The sequence below is a fragment of the Miniopterus natalensis genome, chromosome 7 (assembly GCF_054644295.1).
Source record: "Miniopterus natalensis isolate mMinNat1 chromosome 7, mMinNat1.hap1, whole genome shotgun sequence".
NCBI lineage: Eukaryota > Metazoa > Chordata > Mammalia > Chiroptera > Miniopteridae > Miniopterus > Miniopterus natalensis.
In genome coordinates, this window is record NC_142087.1 from 59,924,071 (window position 1) to 59,944,910 (window position 20,840).

Genomic DNA, 20,840 nt, shown 5'->3' on the forward strand with positions numbered 1-20,840 from the left:
ATTGTCTTTACCTGTCTTCTAATGTTAGTCATAATAATAATTATACTTGTTCTTTGGGCTTTTTTCAAACCCTGTATATATATGTGTGTGTGTGTGTGTGTGTGTATACATATGTGTGTGTGTGTGTGTGTGTGTATACGTATATATATGTGTGTGTGTATATATATATATATATATATATATAGTCTGTTAGTAATTGCTGAAGGTATATAAAATAACTTGTATTATCAATAATACTATTTATGGTTTCTCTTTAAATTTAGAAGAAATGTTAGTGCGGAGGGAAGGAAAGGAATGTGTATGTTTTTAAGAGAAGTTAAAAGGAAGTTGTTTGTCCTAATACGCTGCTTTTTTCTGAGTAAAAAGAGACAAACTAAGAAGAACAAAGGCAATTGTTGAAGGTTAGTAGAAAAGAAATACTGAGAAAGGAATTTTATGTATAAATGCTAGAATCTAATTATGGGAAAATGCTCATCCCCTAACCCAACAAGGACTAACTATATTAATTCAAATGGAAGCTGAAGTGGCTATTAAAACACGTCCCTCTATAACTGCTACTGAGCACAGGAAATTTACTTTTGAAACTTTTACTGTACTCTTGGCCTCTGGAATTTTTAGATGGTAATTGTAATTTACACCATTGTGTTCTTACAGCCTTGGCCTTGATAAACCTTAACGTTCAGCTTCCAATTGCACAACGAGTGGGAATCAGATTAATAATTAACAGCACTTGAGTGTTTCCAATGGGAAGTAGATGGGCCATAGTAAATGGGAACCCATCTCATGGTCAGATTGTGAAAACTAAAGAGGTGTATGGTGTTCCCTGAAACTATAAATAAATGTTATACGAGGTGCAAAATACAGAGAAGTGAGACAGACAGCCAAACTTGGTTCATAACAGCTTATAGGTTAGAAATGATCCAGAGTGTTTTTCTTAATGAAGGCCCATAAGATCTGACTGCCTCCCATATACCTGCTTTTCACTTTTGAGAAAAATTTGGCCTTGACTTCCATCCAAGGTTATGTTCTTGCCCCATTGCCAGTGGTCCATTATCCAGCAAGACAAACACTAACATGAAGTCTTTCTAGGAATGAGCTTTCCTAGCACTGTGGGACCACATTATCCAACCAAAAGGTTGGTTACCAATGCATCCTTTGGATTGACTTATGACCAAAAGGGGGAAGTGTGGAGGAAAAAGTGGCCATACTAAACCTGACAAGCTCAGGGGAGGCCTTCCTGGCGGGCCTTCCAAACTCAGGCCAAAAGTAGCCACACTGGATGTCCTGAAATTAAAACTTTCTAACTAAAAGAGAGTCATGAGGGGGTAATCATGTTCCAGGCTGGTGTCTTCCCTGACAAAGGTCAGTCTTTACCTTAACTGAGTCTGTCTATTGCCTTTTTGCATCTACAGTAACATATCTTTGGAATGTCAGGGTAATTTCCTTTTTCCAGACCCCTCAGGGCACACTCTCCCACCAGAGCTGGAGAGCACAGAACTCCTCACTCCTTTTTGTATCCTGTTAATTGTTAACTGTTAACTATCTTGCACCCACCTATGTAAAAGAAGTATGTCTATTCATTTTACTTTTTATCCTATCCAAGAGATCCTTCGTCCCAACCCGTTTGCTTCCTCCCACCTCCCTAATCTATTACCAATAGATTTCATGAAACCCCCTTAAGCCTCCCCCTTTTATTGTAATGTATAAAATAAGATTCAAAACACCACAACAACTGCAAACTCTTAGGAGCATAATCTGAGCGTAATAATTAAAATGCCTAATGTGCATACCCTATGACCCAGAGATCCCACTTTTGGGATTATTGATGAAATATAAGCACTAGCATGTAAAGATGCATGCGAATTCCTCCTGCAGCTTTGCTTGTCATTTCAACACCTATTTTAACAAGGAGTGATTAAATAAATTATGCTACATCAGATATATGCTGTGGGATCCTATGGAGTTATTTGAAAGAATGGGATAGGTCCACATCTCCTGCAAGGATGACCCTGGTTCACTAGTTAGAAGAAATAAGCAAGTTGGAGTTGAATGGAGCTCAGGGAAAAGGAAGGAGTTCCAGGCAGTTGGAGCCAAGCTGGCACCCTGCTCTGCCAGGAGCTGGGAAGTAGTCCAACCAAGAATAGATCCTTCCTCATTCTCTGAGGACTCTGGGACCCCTAGGGCCTGACTCTCCTCTTCTCCAATGTGGCCAGACCACCAGAGAGAACTCACCTTGGGGCAGGAACCTCCTGAGTGGGGCGGGGCTGGCTCTCCCACCTGAGAGAGTGAGAGATTTCAAGGGGGGAGAGCAGGGGATGGGTAGGGCACAAAATGGACTTGGCCGACAGCATTTCACCTGAACAGGAAGAGTGACAGTTAATGTTACCTTTGTGCGGGGCACTCGAGTCCAGTGCATTAGCCGAAAAGAGATCCTACCATCCGACGGCCAAAATCCAATGCAGTCCATTAGATGGAGCAAAGAGCCCTCTAGTTCCCATAGAGTCCCACTGTCAGTCCCACAAAAGTCCATTAGATAAGCTTCCAAGAGCTTCCCTTCTCCCCCAGCGTCCTGACTTCCACCTGATATTCTACCCAGCGGCTCTGGGATTAGGGGTGGGTGGAGGTGGGGGTCTTAGCTCTCCATACTGGAAGTATAGCTCATGGACCAACAGCAGCACCAGGAACTCCTTAGACATCCCAGGTTAGAACCTGCATTTTTAACAAGATCCCCAGGGGATTCTTATGAGCATCAGAGTCTGGGGTGCGGTTCTAGGATCCCAGGCCCTCTGAAGGCTCTCTGGTCATGGAAGGGATCATCTTTGAAGTCTTTTCCTTACAAGTACTGACAGCTTTCTAGCTGCACTTGGATGCTCCTCCCCTCGGTCTCTTTCATCATCTTGTGAAAACCCCTCTCCAAAAGGAGGTGGGGAAGGGAAGAAAAGAAGAGGGTGGAGGGAGAGAAAACCCATCCTGGCACACTAAAAATGTAGGAAGGGAAAGGGGGAAGGAAGGGAAAAAAGAGGGCGGGAAGGAAGGAGAGGGGGAGGCAGAAGCACAGCCCTTTGTTCCAAGGGGCCAGGCTACAGGAAAGGGCCCTGCACCTTCCCCATCCACTTCTCTGTTTCCTGTTCTGAAAAATCATCCGAGTGGTTCCCGTCTTCGTTTTCCACATGACTAAACCCCACGGGTCTCATCTAATCATACCTCGGGCTGCCTGGATGCCTCTCCCCAGTTCCTCCAGCACCCGCAGAGCCCAGCACGGGCGCAGACCTGGGCACACTGCCACCCCTGCCCACCCCTTTCTTCCCCCGCACCCACGCCAAGGAGGGTTCTCACTAGTGGCCCGGCTGAATGCGGGGGCTGGCTTGGGGTCTCCAGGCGCTCGCGACATGGAAGGGTCCGTCCGACTCCTGGCCTGCTTGATGTGCGTCCTCCCGATGGGTGAGTTTCCCAGCTTTCTCTCTGGCCCGTGCTAGGAACAGGACGGTGCTCACAGAATCCTCGGTGCAGTCCTCTCTCCTCCAACGCGATGCAGCTGGGCCTACCCAGGCCTCCAGGCCTGGGGCGGAGGAAGAGCTGCGCTTTGGGACGCTGTGGTGACAGAAGCCAGAAGTCCAAGTCTGGGCTTTGCCTTGGGTTCCAAGTGACTAAGGCAGGCCCCTGACTTCTCTGGGCCCCAGTGTCCCCACCTGTAGAAAGGACACCTGGCCCACCCATTGCTGTGAGGAACCAGGGAGATAATGGGAAGGTATGGGGAGGACAGTCTAGGCTCTGAACAGATTTTGGGTGTTGTCGCCACCCAAGTCTTTTATGTCTTGATGGGCAGACATGGCCCTGAGGAGAGGGGAGGAGGGCACACTGAGGTTTGGGGTAATGATGGGGATGATTTCATGTAGGAAATAGACCAAGTGACAGAGGGCACCCTGACCTCCCAGCAGGAACTCCAACGGGTGAGTGGGAACTCTCTGTGGCAGGCTTAAGTAACAAGGACATCTGGGTCATTGAGCTCAGCGAGTTAGTGTCCCTGGTTACAAGGGGTCTCCAGGGTTGATCACTGACAGTCTGCATCACAATCCCAGAAGAGAGGGGCATTTGCTAAAATGTAGATACTTCAGCTCCACCCCAGACCTGTGGAATCACATTATCAGGTGGCAGGGCCCAGGAACCTGCATTTTCAACCATCATCTTGAGTGATGCTGATGGGCGGTTCCATTGAGGGAGCTGGGATAAATGACAGAGGCCATCCTCTGAGTCCCTCTGTCCAGGCCCCCAGTCTTTCTTCTAGCCCAGCCTGAGATGTCCTTCTGGTGACCCCTGGACTCAGCATCAGTGCCTCCAGGTACACGGCCACTGCTGTCACGAGCTGTGTGGTGACATTGCTGACATCATGATGTTCTAAGCTGTTATCAACATTCTTTGTGTGGGGTCCTGTCTCCAGGACTGGATGATAAACTCCCACTCTTTCGGCTCCTTTCCTTCGTCTCTAGCAGAGTTCAGTCAGGTCTGGACTCTGGCACTTTCATAATCACATGATCCTCAGAACCCTATGAGAAAAGAACTATGCTATTCCCTTCCCACAGATGAGAAAACTGAGGCACAGAGAGCTTTGGTGAGTGACTGAGGGTGACGCTGAGGTTAGAGCCTGAGTGCGTGTGGCCCTAGACTGGACCTCCACCACTGCCCACTGTCCCCTGCACAGAGCCCTGTGGCAGGGGCTCATGGGGAAGGGGCTTTTATCTCCCAAGTTGACAACTCAGCCAACTTTCTGGGGTGCTTTACGGTTGGGCCTCACATAGAGGATAGGGGTTGGATGAGGTGATCCCGTCAGGACCTGGGGAAGATAGGACAGCAGCAGTTCAGGACCTCAGTGTTAACATCAGACATGGCTTTGAATCCTGGCTCTGCTATTTACTGGCTGTGTGGCCCTGGGCAGGTTTTCTAACTTTTCTGAGCCCCCATAAAGTGGGGCCCCTGCCAGCTCATTGGACCCTACGGATAATCAGATCATGGATGAAGGCCCTCAGCATAGTTCCTAGCCCTTGGGGGTTGTGCAGTGAATGGCAGCGAAATGTTACTGAAGTCACACAGCTTCCTGAGGAGCCAGGTATGGGGGTATTTTTGTTTTGGTTTGTTTTTTTTTCCCTCCTGCTGTGGGTCAGCTGCTATGAGTCAGTTAAACACAAGATTTAGAGGAAGCATGTGCAGTCACATGTTCAAGAACAAAACCAAACCGCACAGTGCTCCAGCTAAATGTCAGGATCACCCGGAAAGCTGAGCCACACATGTAGCCACATGGGGAGGAGACCCTTTTGTTTGCATAATGGCAGCTGCCTCCCTGCTAAAACCCAGAGGTCCGCAACTAAGGTGAGTGGGGTCCCACTTTCTGAAACCCCTCTGGTGACAGTCACCTGTGAGCCCCTCCAGGCTGCTGCAACACCGGGCAGGAGGCCCCTGGACCAGGCTGGGCTTGGCTGCAATGTGGAAACCCAAGGGGCTGCAAGATTGGGGTCACAGTCACATCCCTGCCCACATCCCTGAGTGTGGGGGCCAGGGCAAGCTGGAGGCAAAAATGAAGTGGGATGAAGCTGTCCCAGGAAAACTCCCTCCACTTTCCACGCCCTTCCTCCTCCCCATGTCACCCACACTCAGCACCCAGTGCTTTGGGCAGGCCCTCATCTCCCAGGCATCCCCACACACTCGCCCTTGTCTTTCCCCTCTCTCTCCCTACAAATCTGCTCTTAGAGAGTGGGAGATGCCAGGGAATGTAGGGAGGGGGAAACAGTGGTCGGGAGCTCTGACCACTTGGGTGACCTTGTAAAAGTCTTCAATCGGTCCACAATCTCTGATAAGCAAGGTTAGCAATCACAGTAGCTGTCATCCTCCAGGACGTCCGTGCCGGACCTTTGAAGAGCAGCTCCTTTACTCCTCACCACAACCCTGCAAAGTGAGGACCCTGTCCCTGTTTCAGGGAAGTCGGGTGACTTTCTGGGATGTCACAGCCTGGATGTGAACTGGAGTCCTCTGTGTGCAGCCTGCCCTTTACACCACCTGTGTGCAGCGGCGGTGAGCCTGGGGCAAAGCTTGGTGCTCAGAAAAACAAACTGAAAAGGCCAGACCAACCGCGGCACTCACCCAGGCTGTGGGTGCTTACGAGGGGCCTAGGTAAAGGTCAGGGAGCAGGTTACACTGCATCACAGGTCCAGGAGGAAATGGGAAGGTTTAATGAGCCAGGATGCTTCTGCTCCTGGCGGCTACTCTGGCCAGTAGCGTGGATGGAGAACAGGACCCCTGAGGAGGCAGGGGTGGGGGAGCACGGGCAGGGACAGGCTGAATCAGGACTCTGAAGAGCAGTGTCCCGTGGTGAACACTGGCCCCAGGACAGTAGCTCTGCATCTCAGTCGGCTCAGACAAGCGACCAGAGGCAAAGGGGAAGCCAGGATAACCCTGAGGGCCGAAGGAGACCAGAGCCCTGTACATCACTGCACCTCACCCCTTCCTTGGGACCTCCTGGGTCTGGTTCTCACTGAAGGATGGAATTCCTGTTTCTGGGCCCTCCTCTCCCCTCTGACTCCACCCCTTTCTCATCTTTTCTCTACTGATCACCTATCTGGACAACGTGCAGGCTCAGAAAGAACTGAGGGTCAGGAGGGAATTGGAAGAAAGGCAACGTTCCCCAGCTTAACCCACACACCTAACTGGTGAGGTTTGGTGGCCAAGATGAACATCTCTCCCTACCCCCAAAATGCCCTCTCCTGACCCTCCAGGTGTCACCATGCCTGAGAGGCTACCATTGGAGTTATTCCCTAAGAACACCCTTGTTCACATGCCCAGATGTCCCCACGGAGGGCAGCTCCCATACAGATAGCTGGACTCATCAGATTAGCTGCCTGTCAATGTAGCATCAGCCATCCTGGGAGCATCACAGCAGACCGAGGAGGGTCCCCAGCTCTGAGTGCCACCAGGCTATCCCTCTGGAGGCCCACGTTGACTACCCACCTTGCATCATTCTTCCTCCCTCCCAAGTCCATAACTTGTTTCCTCCAAAAATGTCACATAAAACCCAGCCAGCAGACCTAATTCTTGTTAAAGCACCATTCTGTGAGGGCAATCACCCTCACTGGCCATTGTTCCACCACAACCACGTCCGGATCACTTTCCTATGTGTGGTCCAAGGACAACAACTAACCCACATTCTGTGATGAAACCGACAAGCAGTTTTCTCTATAGTTACATGAGCACAATAGCACAGAACCCACTGCAAATGACCTCCAGAGGGGCTCCTGGGCACGTCTCTGCTTCCCTCCTCACCAAAGAACTGATAGAATTCTTGGTCAGTGGCAGCCAAAATTAAGGTTTCTACTTCTGATCCACCCAGATATCCCTTCTGCCCATCCAGGTTCTGAAAATATGCATGGGGCTTTGGGGTAATAAGTCTAGGGTGAGTCAACATGATTATGATGACCCAGGAGCTGGCACCCAGTGTTGCAGCCCAGACCTTCCCTGCTTAGCACTAGTGACCATGTCAGAGTGACATAGAGAATTTGGTAAATGACGGTGTGGGAACATCAAGGCACAGATGCATCTGTCAGTAGCTGAGTGTTTTGGATACCTAATGGCTTATTTTTAAGTACCTAATAGTCTTCTAATTTAAATAGACATATTTCTAAAATACTTAACTTCCTTAACATTTTTATCCAAACGTCATTTTCAGAATAAACTTTTAGACTGAAAAGTTACCTTAGTTAAACGTCGAGGCATTATTTCATGAATGAGCCCACTGAGGCCAGAGAGCTAGGGAGACTTGCCTAAAGTCACAAAGTCAGGGTCGGTCTGGCCAGGGCTAAAGCCCCAATGGACTCCTGACCCCCCTCCCCCCGGGAGCACACCTCTCATGGCAATGAGCCTCCCCAAGGTGACTTGGGTCACAGCAGTGAGCATCTCTTACACAGCCTGCTGCAGCATCACGATGCTGGAAGACCCTCTGCCCTTACCCCTTTAGATGGTCCCTTCTGTGCTGTACTTTTAGCATCTCTGTCCTGAGCCATCTTTTCGCCTTTTTTACTGGCTCCTTCCTCCCTGAATGTCAGCTGTCTTTTCTGGCTGCTTTCAGTGGGCCTACAAACAGAATCCACTTACCAGTTTTTCACTATGTATTTCCCTAGGCTGGGATGCTAACCAAACAAACTTGTTAGACTTGTGTATAAATGAAAACAAAGGGTAGCTGAGCAATGGCCAGACTATAAACATACCACTGAGGAGGGTCACTAATTGTCAATGTAATTGCATTCCTAACACCTTGACAAGGTCTGGCACACAATAAACCCTCAATGAGTAGCTATTGATAGAATAAATACACGAATAAATGACTAGCTATCAGGTGAGTTAAGGGCAAGGACTAAGCCATTGTATTTCCCATGGTCTAAGATGCCAAATTGAGCTGCAAATGGTGCAATGTCAGGGTATCAGTGCCTTAACCCCCTGCTGCATCGCCCTGGGTTATATGCCCGAGGCACTCCTCCACCACTGGTAAGCACTCTCCACCCTACCCCCTTCCAGTCTCATTTCCTTTGCAGGGCTAGTGAACGAAGGGAGCTATAACAGGCACTGAGTCTTTACTGAGTGTCAGGCACTGGGATCTACATATGAGATTTCATTCAATCCTCAATCCTATGAGGAAGGTATTATGTTCCCCTTTCTGCCACAGAGGAGCCTGAGACCTGGGACATTAAGTAAGAAACTTTCCCAAACATTTCCTACTAGGTGAATGAGCCTAGAGAAGGGACAGGCACAGATTGGGGGCTTGATACAAGTCTGATGAAAGAATGACCACAAGCAAGATTGTCCCCCAAGCCTCTGCAAAAGCTGAAATGCTTCCGCTAGGCCCCGTGGCCCCCACTGAGGGGAGGTACTTTGGACAATGGGAAGAATGTGGGCCTCCTGTGGACCCCAAAGGTTGACAGACCTGAGAAAGGAGATTAGAGGCCCTACAAGAAGGGAAGGGTGGTTCCAGTTCAGGTGTCTTCCTTCCCCTGTCCTAAGAGACAAGAGGCTTGCGTGAGCTGCCAGAGGGAATGGTAAATGTCACAGGATGCTGAGAGCTTGGATTCCTGCCAAAGCAAATGCATTTGTTCCTGGGCAATTCCTGCCAGCCTTGGGTCCCCTGGGGGGATTCATTCAAAGGTCTCTGTGTGAAAGGGAGTCCATGCTGCAGGTAAACAGGAAACACAGGTTCCGGCAACCCAACCCTGCAAGGAGCCAAGATGGTAACACTCTGGTGAGAGGGCCTCTGTGTGCCCTCTCTGCTCCTTCAGTGTCACACTTCAGGATGATTCCAACCTGGGCTGTCATCCTCAAGCAGCACAGTGTACGGGACAAGGTAAGAATCCGAACCACTGAGGGTGAAGCCTCAGCTCTGCCTCCGGTTAGTCAGATGACCTGGCCAAGTCACTTGCGCTTTCTGAGCCCCAATTCCCCCTTCTCTAAAAAGGAGCTAATGACAGTCCCTATTGGGTTGTTGTGCGTATGAAATGAGATGAAGTATATTCCCCTAAGGAGCTCCCAAAGCACTGTGAACTCTGGCCCCCTTTTCCCCATGTGCTCTGCAACCTCTCTGCTAATGGCACTGCTTCCCGGTGTTGCCCTGCTGTCCCCTTCACCAAGACTGCCTTCAATCCACCTCAAGGCTTAGTAGCATCCCACTCCATTCTCAAGGCTCTGCTGAAATGGTGTCTCCTCCCATGTGTCCTCCACTCCCTGCTTGCCTAATATCTGCACAACTCCTCTCACCCCACACCCAGCTGCTCCTGCCAGCAGGATCACCCTCCCTTCCACTCTGTCATAGCAATTTCATTACTTACTATGTAGCATGGCATCGTGCTGGGCAGTAACACACAAGTATGACCACATGCACGTGGTCCTTGCCCTCCCAGAGCTTCTGTGTACTTGGGCGAGACAGTGCACAGGCAATGCCCATGCAGAGGAAGTACCTCTGCCAGCCCTGGGACACAGGGTAGGGGTGTCACACCCAGGCTTGGGGCTCAGGAAAGGCCTCCCATTGTAGGCAGACTCAGAGGAAACCTGGGATGGTGAAGAGGGAGCTGGTGAGTGAAAGGGCCCGGAACCACATTCAGACAAAGGGAACACTGTGTCTCTCATTAGAGCACCTGGCAGGCAGTGGTGTAATTATGTGTTCCCAGATCCACCTCCCTTTCTGAGCTGTGAGCTCCAGCAGGCTGGTAAATTATTCTGTTGATCTTTGTAACTCGCTCTCCTATCCCAGTGCCTGGCTTTGAGTGGGGATGTGTCCAATAAATGTTTGCTAATTGATGAGTGCACAACAGCAAACAATACCTAGGGAATCTGGGATGCCTGTGAGATGCAGGGTGTCAGAGGAGGCTGAAGTTACAGAGAGTAGAAAATGCAGGGAAACTGAGGCAGGGGCTGAGTCCCAAGCATGAGGAGATGCTTCCTGCAGCTGGGAATACTGACTGAACCAGCAAAACCTTCAGAAAGGGTTTCTCAAATTTGATTATTAACAACTAAGCAAACAAGCTCTTACTCAGGATAACTGTCAAGTCCTCCATTTGGATTCAAAAGCGTAACTCCACTTGTCCGGAAGAAAAGAGATTTGGCTTAGAAGCAGATTGTGTGAAAAAAAGAACTTGTGGTTTTATTTGATTGCAAGCTCAGTACAAGGGCAAAGTGAGGTTGTATACAAAGCACAGTTCACACAACCGGATTCGGACCCCACTCAGCTGGTGCAACAGGCCTGGGGCACACACCTGGAGCCCTGGGTCAGGACACTACACTGCAGGGAATTACTGAGTGGGGACAGCTGGGGGACTGGGACTTCCACCAGAAAAGAGAAGGCTTAATGGGTCCCAGATAGCCATGATGAGATCCTGGAAAGCCTATCCAGGGGAGGGGATGTGCAATGTTCTATAGAGCTTGTGGCAGTCATGTGGGTGGTGTAGAACATGGATTCTGTGCAGGAGGAATGTTCTAACCTGTAGATTATTCATAGATATGATGAACTCCTTGGAGGATGGTCTGCCAGCTGTGGGCTGAGAGGATTCTTGCCAGGGCATGTGTCAGGCTACCCCAAAGAGCAAAGAGAATTGCACTTGGAGTCAGTAAAGCTGGGTTTCTTCCACCTTTTGCCTGTGTGACTCAGCCTTCATTTTCTCACTGTAACAATATCTGCCCTGCTTTTCTCCCCTGGGCGTTTTGAAGGTCATGTGACACGAAGTACATGAAAGAACTATGTAAGCTGCAAAACCCTTTGGAAATACAAGGGCTGCTATATTATTCCCTCTAAATATTCTTTTTCATGAACTGCACCTGGGCACTAACTGCTAATCCTGCCCTCCCTCCTTGGGGAGGCACAACCCCTGGCCTGATCCTCCAAGGACCAGTACCCACAGCCACCCACCCAGCTCACCCCTCTCTCAAAGCAGCACAGACCCAATGACACAGGCAGTAACTCACCAGTCCTCCGTGAAGTGGGGTTAGAGTGAAGACCCTGGACCTTTGCTTGGCCATACTTTAGAGGCTCACAGTGCAGGAGGTGAGGGAACAGTCCAGACAGAGGTGCTTGCACAGAGCAAGGAGGTGGCATAACTGCCCACCATGCTTGGCCTCTCAGCTCCCTGTCGGGGCACCAGCCTCTTGGGAAGCCCACTTGGGTTGACCGGGTTCCTAGAGGAATCTCATCCACCAACTTAACATGTTAACTTCAAAACATATCCCCTCCCAGACCTCCATTCCCCCTCTGTGAATGGGAGTGTTGGTCTCCTCGGATGAGATCCAAGGTCCCCAGCCTCTAGTGCAATAGTGTGGCTGTGGAGTCAGGCAGTACTGAGTTTGGATGCTGGTTTGCCTCATCCTAGCTGTGTGACCTCAGGCAATTGCTTCACCTTTCTCTGCCTCAGTTTCTTAACATGTATGTAACCGGTGATAACTATGTTTACCTCCAGGATCATTTGTGAGAACTAAAAGAGATACTACAGGGAACTTGCTCAACACAGAGGTGCACAGTAAGTGCTTTTATTATGCTCACCATCTCGGAGGTCTTGGGACTCTCTTGTAACCACAGAATCCCAGCACTTTGCTGCAGCAGGGCAGGTGATGGGGTCACTGGGCCTGTCAGTGAGAGAGAGGCAAACAGTCCCAGGAAAGTGGGGGAGGGCCCAGGAACCTGCCAGTCCTGGGAGTCAAGGTGCCAGGAGATGCCTCTCCAGTCATTCTGTGGGTTTCCAGATCCCCCTTTCCCTGGGGGAGGGGTGTTTCCTGAGTCATGGGGTTTCCAGAGGGGGGTGAGCTTCTAGAGTCCTGGGGTTTTCAGGCCGGGGGGGGGGGTGCTCCTGAATCCTGGGTGTCCACCGGGTCCCTCCGGGGTCCTGGGGATGGAGGCCCGCGGCGGGCCCGGGGCGGGTGACGCTGACGCTCGCGGGCCGCCCGCAGGTGCCCCGGCGCAGCGCTGGTCCATGCAGGTGCCGGCCGAGGTGAGCGCGGCGGCGGGCGAGGCGGCGGTGCTGTCCTGCACCTTCACGCACCCGCACCGCCACTACGACGGGCCGCTGACCGCCATCTGGCGCGCGGGCGAGCCCTTCGCGGGCCCGCAGGTGTTCCGGTGCGCGGCGGCGCGGGGCAGCGAGCTGTGCCAGACGGCGCTCAGCCTGCACGGCCGCTTCCGCCTGCTGGGCAACCCGCGGCGCAACGACCTCTCGCTGCGGGTCGAGCGCCTCGCCCTGGCCGACCAGGGCCGCTACTTCTGCCGAGTCGAGTTCGCCGGCGACATCCACGACCGCTACGAGAGCCGCCACGGCGTCCGGCTCCACGTGACCGGTGAGCGCGCGGGCGCGGCCGCCGGGGCGAGGAGGCCTTTTCCCTCCCCCGGCCCTCCGGCCCCCCGGGGGCCTTACTGGGTGCAGGGCTCGGTGCCCGCCGCGAGTATCGGAGGGGGATCAATACACACTCTTTTCTCTAGAGCCGGGGTCTCACTCGGCCATGGCTACGGGCCACGTGGGGCTTTGTAAAAAATGCAGAATCCTGGCCCCAGGAAGGGCTGGTTGGGGCCCGGGAATGGGCATTGTAAAGAAGCTCTTACAGAGCGACGATGCCCAGTAGCTCGCGGTTCAGGGGAGAGAAGAGTTAGTGAGCAATAACCCTAAACATGGCACGGGCTGCAAGGAGGTGAGTGCTGTGCGCGCTGGGGAGCACCCGCCTCCCCGGGGAAGTGCACAGGGAGCCGCCCTTCGCTAAACGTCGAGGTATAAAGCCGTGGGAACCAGAGTCCCCACCCCTAGACCAGTGGTTCTCAACCCTCCATGTGCGTTGGAATTACCTGTAGAGCTTTAAAAGTCCTGGGCTGCCAGCTATGAGGGGGGAAGGGAGGGCAGGAGTTCTGGGCTAGGGTCTGGCTCTCCCGAGAGCTTTTCCTGTGCCCTTGGGGGGCTGGGCGCGGCTCTGAGTGCGTTTCAGTTTCTTCCAGGGTGGGCACCTACCTAGCACAGGCCCACGGATTCAGGGAATCAGTCTCAACTCTAGTTCTTGGTGAGGTTGTCTGGCTTGGGGGAGGTGCCCCTGAAATCACACTAGCAGCCTGCCCCCAACCTTGTGCTACCACAACAATAACCACCATTTAGTGAGCACTTACTATGGGCCAGGCCCTAGTCCAAGCACCCCACCAGTATTAATTGCCAGATCTTCTCACCAACCCCGTAAGGTAAGCGATCCCCATTTTACACGTGGAGAAACTGACGCACAGAGCGGGAAATAGTTTGTCCAAGGCCACTCACTCCTGTCCTGGGACCCAGGCAAGCTGGTGCCCAAGTTCCCAATCCCTCCTTTACGAGTTGCTCCCACCTCTTCTAACTTTCTGGGCGACTAAAGGGGACGGAGAAAGGTCCCCCTTCTCTTTCCCGGCCCCCCTCTGACCGCGGTTCGCCCCCTCTCTTCCCCCACCCGGCCTCCGTGATTGCCGCCCGCAGCCGCCCCGCGGATCGTCAACATCTCGGTGCTGCCGGGCCCCGCGCACGCCTTCCGCGCGCTCTGCACCGCCGAAGGGGAGCCGCCGCCCGCCCTCGCCTGGTCCGGCCCGGCCCTGGGCAACCGCTCCACCGCCGTGCGGGGCCCGGGTCAGGGTTACGGCCACCAAGTGACCGCCGAGCTCCCCGCTCTGGCCCACGACGGCCGCTACACGTGCACGGCCTCCAACAGCCTGGGCCACGCGGAGGCCAGCGTCTTCTTGTTCCGTTTCCACGGCGCCTCCCGGACCTCGGCGATCGCCCCTCTGCTCGGTGCGCTCGGCCTCAAGGTGCTGCTGCTGCTCGGCCTGCTGGCCGCCTGCGCCACCCGCCGCCGCCTAGGTGGGTGCACCGGGGGGTGTGCAAGGGGAGCGGCGGGCGGGGGCTCTCCTTTTAGGTAAAACCATCTGGCTGACCACCTGGCATGGCGCAACCAAAACATCCTTTTTGCGCCTATGCATCATCTCTGTTTCCTCTACCTACATCAAGCCCAGGAGGTAGGAACCAGCGTGAGCCCATTTTACAGTCAGCAAGGTTAAGGAACTTACCTCTAGGCTAGAGTCACAGAGATACAGACCAGACAATATAGCTCTGGAGGAGGCCCCTTTACCCCCACCTCATAAAGGACTCCTCCCCGAGATCTCTGACCACACATAGGCTTTGCCAGTAGCACCATCCCATTAGTTGCAACAGCATCTTGAGGACCTATTAGTGCTGTGTAGGTGCTAAGAATATAGAAATGAATAAAACATGGCTCCCCGACCTTGAATGGGGTGCTGAGATTAGGCAGACAATGGCAATCTGTGAAGTGTAACCTAGAGTCCGGGTGCTGCGGAAGCCCAGAGTGTATGCATCGCTCTGGTGGGTGTCTGGACAGGGGCCAGGAAGGAAGGCTTTATGCAAGGTGAGAGTGAGAATGAAATAAAAAGCTATAAAGATGCACGAGCTGGGAAAACAAGGAGCTAGTAGTATTCCCAGCAGAGGGAACAGCATGACAAAAGTGTGGAAGGGTAAATTAGCAGAGTGTCTTTGGAGAGCTTCAGTTCTCCCCACATTGCTCTCTCTGGGCTAGAGGGGAAATTTGCTTCTGCGCCCCAAGGGGGGACTTCCCAGAGCCACTCAGATGAGCCAGGTCAATAGCACCAGCCTCAGACTCTCCTAGGATAAAATCCAGAACTTGGCATAGTTGCCTGGCCTCCATCTTTGCTGTGGCCACCCCAGTTCTCTCCCTGGTTCTTCAAAGTCACCAAGCACTCTGTGCTTGGGGTCCTCAGAAAGGCAGGTTTTTCTGTTGGGCAGCTCCTCGCTCCACCCTTCCCCCCAGTAACTCCCACTCATCTTTCCTGTTACTTCTATGCCCTGCTGGCTTACTGTTTGCTACAAGTTCCCTTCAGACCACTGTCCACTGTGGGGTGGGGTGGGATGGGGTGGGGTGGATAGCCTGGCCTATAGTCTGGAGGCTACCATGTAGATTCACGCCCTCTTTCTCTTTCACCCTATCTCTCACACAGAGGATCCAGTCACCCAGGACACCCCACCACGGTAAGTGAGCTACCCCACCCCCAACTCACCGGGCTCTAGTCCCCACTGGCCAAAGGGTGCAGGCTTCTCAAAGCTGGCAGCATGAGGAGAAAGGATAGGCAAAGGGCCGGGGTCTGGGTCCTCCCTGAGACTGTTAAGCCTCCCCCCTCTTCAGTCCACCATGCCTTCTCAAGCCAGACCAGGCCACCTGGCTGACCTGCTCTCCCCACCCCCACCCCACTCCCAGCATTTCCTGTCCGGGCTTCACGCTGGCCTCTCTCCCAGATCTCCCTGGTGACCCGGGGCTAAAGGGCCATTTTTCTGTGTGTCTATATTATCTCCGCACCTAGATGTGATTCCTCAAGGCTGTATTTCTTCCTGTAGTGACCAGCCTTGTGGGACAGGCAGACCCATGTAAAAGCCACCTCAAGGCACACATCCTGCCAGACACCCTGCTGAAGGCTTTGCAAACTAATGTCATTAGAGGCCCTGAGAGCTTAAGGTCAGGGGCCCAGGACACAGCTAGGAAATGATGACCCTCCTATCCATGTTCCTCTATTCTCAGTGTTTGTCCAAGTAAAGGTTCACCTTAACGAAGAAAGAATTCAATTCCGAGACCCTGGCTGGTCTGCCTGGGATGCTGGGTTGGGGTTGGGGTTGGGGTTGGGGAGAAGAGGAACACAGTCTTCCAGGACCCATTAGAAAAGCCCAGGCTCAGCTCCCAAAGCTCCACTCCACCTGTGCCCCAAGGGTTAGAAAAACCACATTGCCAGCCCAAGCCCCTCTTTCCAGCTGCCTGTTCAGCCACTCCCCACATTCTCGAATGCCTATGCAATGTCCCTTTTCATTGCTAATTTACTACTGCAGCGAGGTACCTAAATCAGAAAGCTGACTATTGGTCAAATATTTATTGAGCACCTACTATGTGCGTATGTTTTGGATGCTAAAGATATAGCAAAAATTTCCGACCTCAGAGAACTCAAATTTTGCTGTGGAGAGTTTTAATAAAACATAAAGTCATCTTAGATCTTAAAATAAGAGCTGTGACAGAAATGGACAAGGCAGTGAAGCAGAGCTCCAGGGTAGCGAGATGGCCACTGGGCTGTGGCTGCTTTAGATCAGGACTTCCTCTCTGAGGACTCGACATTGAAGAGACCTGAGCCCAGAGGGTGGCATGGCTGCTCAGATGAAGGTGACAGTAGTGGAGGCGGGGAGATGGGCAGATGGAAGACAGGCTGGCTAGGGGGCTGGGTGGGTAGCATGAGCAAGGGAGGGAGCCAGAATGCCCAGGTTTGGAGCTGGAACCCTGGGTGCCACATACTGAGATAAAGCTGAGGAGAGAAGAGAGGGATGGTGGTGAGGATCACGTGAGCACTGCCGACAGTTAGGTTTGAGATGCCCATTCAGACATCCCAGAAGCCAGGAAAGCAGTTGGAGCTGAGGAAGCCAGGCCTGGAGGTCAGGGGCATGGAGGTGGTTTTTAAAGCCACACAGGAGATCCCTTCGAGACGACAGAGACTCTATGGCAGGGACACTGTCGTCACCCATGTGTCCACAAGTTATGCACCGCCCTGCCTCCAACCTTCAGTTAGTGTCCAGGCCCTGTTGGATCAGGGCCCCAGTGCCCACCTTATCTCTCCTTCCCGCCCCTTGCTAGGCTGTGGTTTGGGAAGTCAGGGACCCCCCTCCTGTACTGGGTGATCAGCTAACTTTCTCTTGTCCACAGGCCTCAGGCTCAGGAGTCCAATTATGAGAATTTGGGCCAGCAGAGCCCACCGGTGGCCATGTGTTCAGCACGAGGAGCCCCTCAGCCACAAGCATCCACTTGTGCACCATGAGTTGCAAAGGCCGATATGTTTGCTGGGGCGACCCTTCTTGCCTCTCAGGTACCTTGGCACCCCAAACACCTGGGGGTCAGGACCCCACTCACAGGGGCTCGGTGATCTCCTACATGGACATCTGTCTCGGAGCCCCAGTAATATTATGTCAGTGGGGCCAGCATTTTGAAAGAGTGTATATGTCTGTGCATGTGTGAGCTCCAGTGTGAAACTTCCAGAAAAGGTCCTCTTGCCTTTTCTTACCTAGAACACCATAGTAGAGCAGGCAGGACACTGGTCATAGGGCCTTGAGACTCCACCCTGACTCTGTCACTGACTCGCTGTGTGGACTGAGGCACTTTTTTCACTGGATGAACTGGGTCTCACAGTTCATTTACTGTTGAACGTGGACAATAATATTTTCCCTCCTGGCTGGTAGGACTATCAAGATCTGAGGATGTGAAGGGACTTGGGGGAAAACAAAGATGTCTACAGATGTGAGGGCTGTTACAGGCTCCCCTTGCAGAGCAACCTTGGGACAGGCAGTGAGTTCTAGGACAAGTGTGGCACCCACACCAGCCTCGCTGAGAATGAGAGTTTCAGAGAGCAAGCCCGAGGCTGGGGCTTTGGGGCTGGGGCTGTGCAAAGCTGTGGTCCCAGGAAGAGCAAATCAGCTGTGAGGAGGCTCTTGCTGCCCCTGTCCCCGGGTGCCTGGTGTCTCCTCTGGATTGCCCCACCCTCTTTGCCCACCTCTTACCCCATCAGCTGCCCTGCACTGCTGTGAGCTACTACTCCTGGGAAAAGGAAACAACACCCATCATCTCAAAGCATCTGGAACCCACTGTCGTCAAGGCTGGGAAACCTCAGGGGACATCTGGGCTACAGGATCCCCGTGGATATAGCAGCTGTAGCTCTGACCTCTCTATGACCTGCATCCTTCCAGGATGTACAAGAGCACCAGCAGCTTCACCCCATTTGCCAGGCTGCCTGCCAGGCTGACTGCAGGGCTCTGCCTCCCACACTCACACTTCAGTGTGAACTTCTTGATCACTGTAACTCCTGCCATGCTTGGAGTCAGGCACAGGGGGAGGAGGCATGCTTGGGACCTGGGTGAGCTGGCAAGAGGAAAGGGCCACAGAGATTCTCCTCACAGGGGACTGAAGAAGCAATGGGAACAAAGTTCCTTTCTTCAGAACTTTCCCAAAAGCTAGAATGGTCACCCAGAGTAAGCACAGGGTCCTCTCTCATGCTTTTCTGGGGAGATGGCCTGAATGTTGAGGGATCTTTACAAGTTAATAAGCAGGGCAGTGGGTATGAGGTTCCCTTCCTCATCAGAGCCTTCACCAGGGTAAATGAGTGATGGCAGCTCATGGTTAACTGGGGATCCATCCAGGAGTTGGCATTTGTACCTCGTTGCATGGGAATCCTTTTGGGCACCTCAAGGGAGAATCGTGTATCACCAGGGAAGTGAAGGACACAGGATGCTGTGTCTTGGAACCTCTGCCTGGTCTTTGAGGCATTTCACAGCCAAGAACAATACAACAGTGATAGGAATTATTTCTTATGTATCTGTTTTGTGCTAGGAGTTAGGGCACATGTTTGGGGGACACAAAAATGAATAAGGCAAGGCCATGGCCAGTATGCTTAGTGGTTAGATCATCAGCCCACGCACCAAAGGATCTCAGGTTTGATTCCTCCTCAAGGGCAGGTATCTGGATTACTGGTTCAATCCCCAGCCCCGGGGGTGCATGTAGGAGGCAACCAATCAATGTGTCTCTCTCGCATCAGTGTCTCTCCCTCCCTTCCACTCTCTCTAAAAAAATCAGTGGGGAAAAAATAACCTTGGGTGGGGATTAACAACAACAAAAAAGAATAAGGCATGTGTATCAGTCAGGCTGCGGTAACAAACCAGCCCCAAAATCACAATGGCTGAAAACAAGTCTGGTTTATTCTCACCAAAGCTACACGCCCATCACAGATTGGCAGGGGAGCTTTGCTTATTGTACTTACTTAGGGATCCTACCCCCGGCCATTTTGGTTCAGTGGTTAGAGCGTTGGCCCATGGACCAAAGTGTCGTGGGTTCGGTTCCCAGTTAAGGGCACATACCTGGGTTGCAAGTTCGACCCTCAATGGAAAAAAAATATCCTCAGGTGAGGATTAACAAAAAAAAGAGAAAGCTCTAGAGGGCCTCCCATTTGTCATCACAGTCCATTGACCACAAATAGCCACATGTTCCATTCACTCTCAAGGGGCTGGGCAGTGCATTGGGAATAGTTCTGAGGACTCCACAGTTAGTGGAAAACCATGTAAGAGCAACAGTATGCTAGGGTTGCTATGTGGGCACATAAAAAAAGAACTGCCCTAATCTTGGGAAGGCTTCCTAGAGGAGGGGACATGAAGAGGTTACACGTTAGCCATGCAAACGGGGGAGAATGGAGGTTGGAAGGTAGGAAAGAAGGGCATTCTATGCAGAAGGAACAGCCTGAGCAAAGGCCAGGAGGTCAGACACAGCATGATGTTTAAGCAGTTGAAAGTTCTGGAACATGGGGGAAGGGGTGTGACTGGAGCTGAGGCTGCAGTGGGAGGCTCTAGCCCCAGTGATGGGAGTAGCGGGAGTCAGGGCACCCAAGTGGCTGAGCACAGGGCTGGTTCCCTATACTGCTTAGTATGGCTGCTCTCACCTGTCTGATCATCGCACCTGCTCCAGCCCCACAATGCTCTGGGGCTGGGTTTCAACATTGAAACCCTGGGCCCTCAGACCAGTGTTTCCCCAGCAGGTTCCAAGGGTGCCCAAATCAGGGGGGAGGGGGCTGAATTTTCACATATATCCCCCGCCCAGACTGGACGAGAGACAAGTGTCTACCTTCAGGCCAGAGGGACCTTAGAAACCAAGAGTTAGGGATCCTGGACTTGTCCCCCCTCCATCCCTGGCCACATAGGCTCAGCTCCACCCACCCCCCCGCCCCACAATAACAGCTCTTATATTTTTGGGGCCCCTGTGATCCTCAAAGACCCTTGCCCTCTGTGATCTCAGGTAGTTCTCACTAAAAACCCAGGAGACAGGTAAGGCTTCAGTTATCCTCACTTTAAAGTGAAGGAAAAGTCCTGGGCAGGAAAGCGATCTGGTCAGCATCACACGTGTTTTGCCCTCCCACCATACTCCGCCCATTCAGGACTTCTGACAAATGTGATTGAAAATGAAAACCAAGGAAGAACTCCCTGGTATTCCAACGCTGAAGTGATTTCCAGAACCATGACCAAGCTCAGCTACACTGGCCTCCCCTGGCAGCTCTGCCCTCCCAGACACATCCCCACCCCCACCCAGTAACTCAGGCAGTGGGAGCCTTTGTGCAGCTTCATGTCCTTCCTACCAAGGTCACAACCATGTGATGGACCCTCAGGGCTCTCCTGAGCTCTCTGGAATCACCAGGTAGCCTCCCATCTATGCCAATTCTTAAACCCTCAAAGTTTAAA

General features: G+C 52.4%; 1 protein-coding gene across 1 annotated transcript; it reads left to right on the forward strand.

The window, feature by feature from the left end:
* The first annotated feature begins 3,389 nt into the window (after window positions 1-3,389).
* Window positions 3,390-17,386, forward strand: SIGLEC15 (sialic acid binding Ig like lectin 15). The gene is made up of 6 exons (XM_087819311.1): window positions 3,390-3,441; window positions 11,976-12,035; window positions 12,463-12,846; window positions 13,992-14,369; window positions 15,539-15,569; window positions 17,275-17,386. The coding sequence occupies exons 1-6, from the start codon at window positions 3,390-3,392 to the stop codon at window positions 17,384-17,386; spliced, it is 1,017 nt and encodes a 338-aa protein (XP_087675437.1).
* Window positions 17,387-20,840: the final 3,454 nt, after the last annotated feature.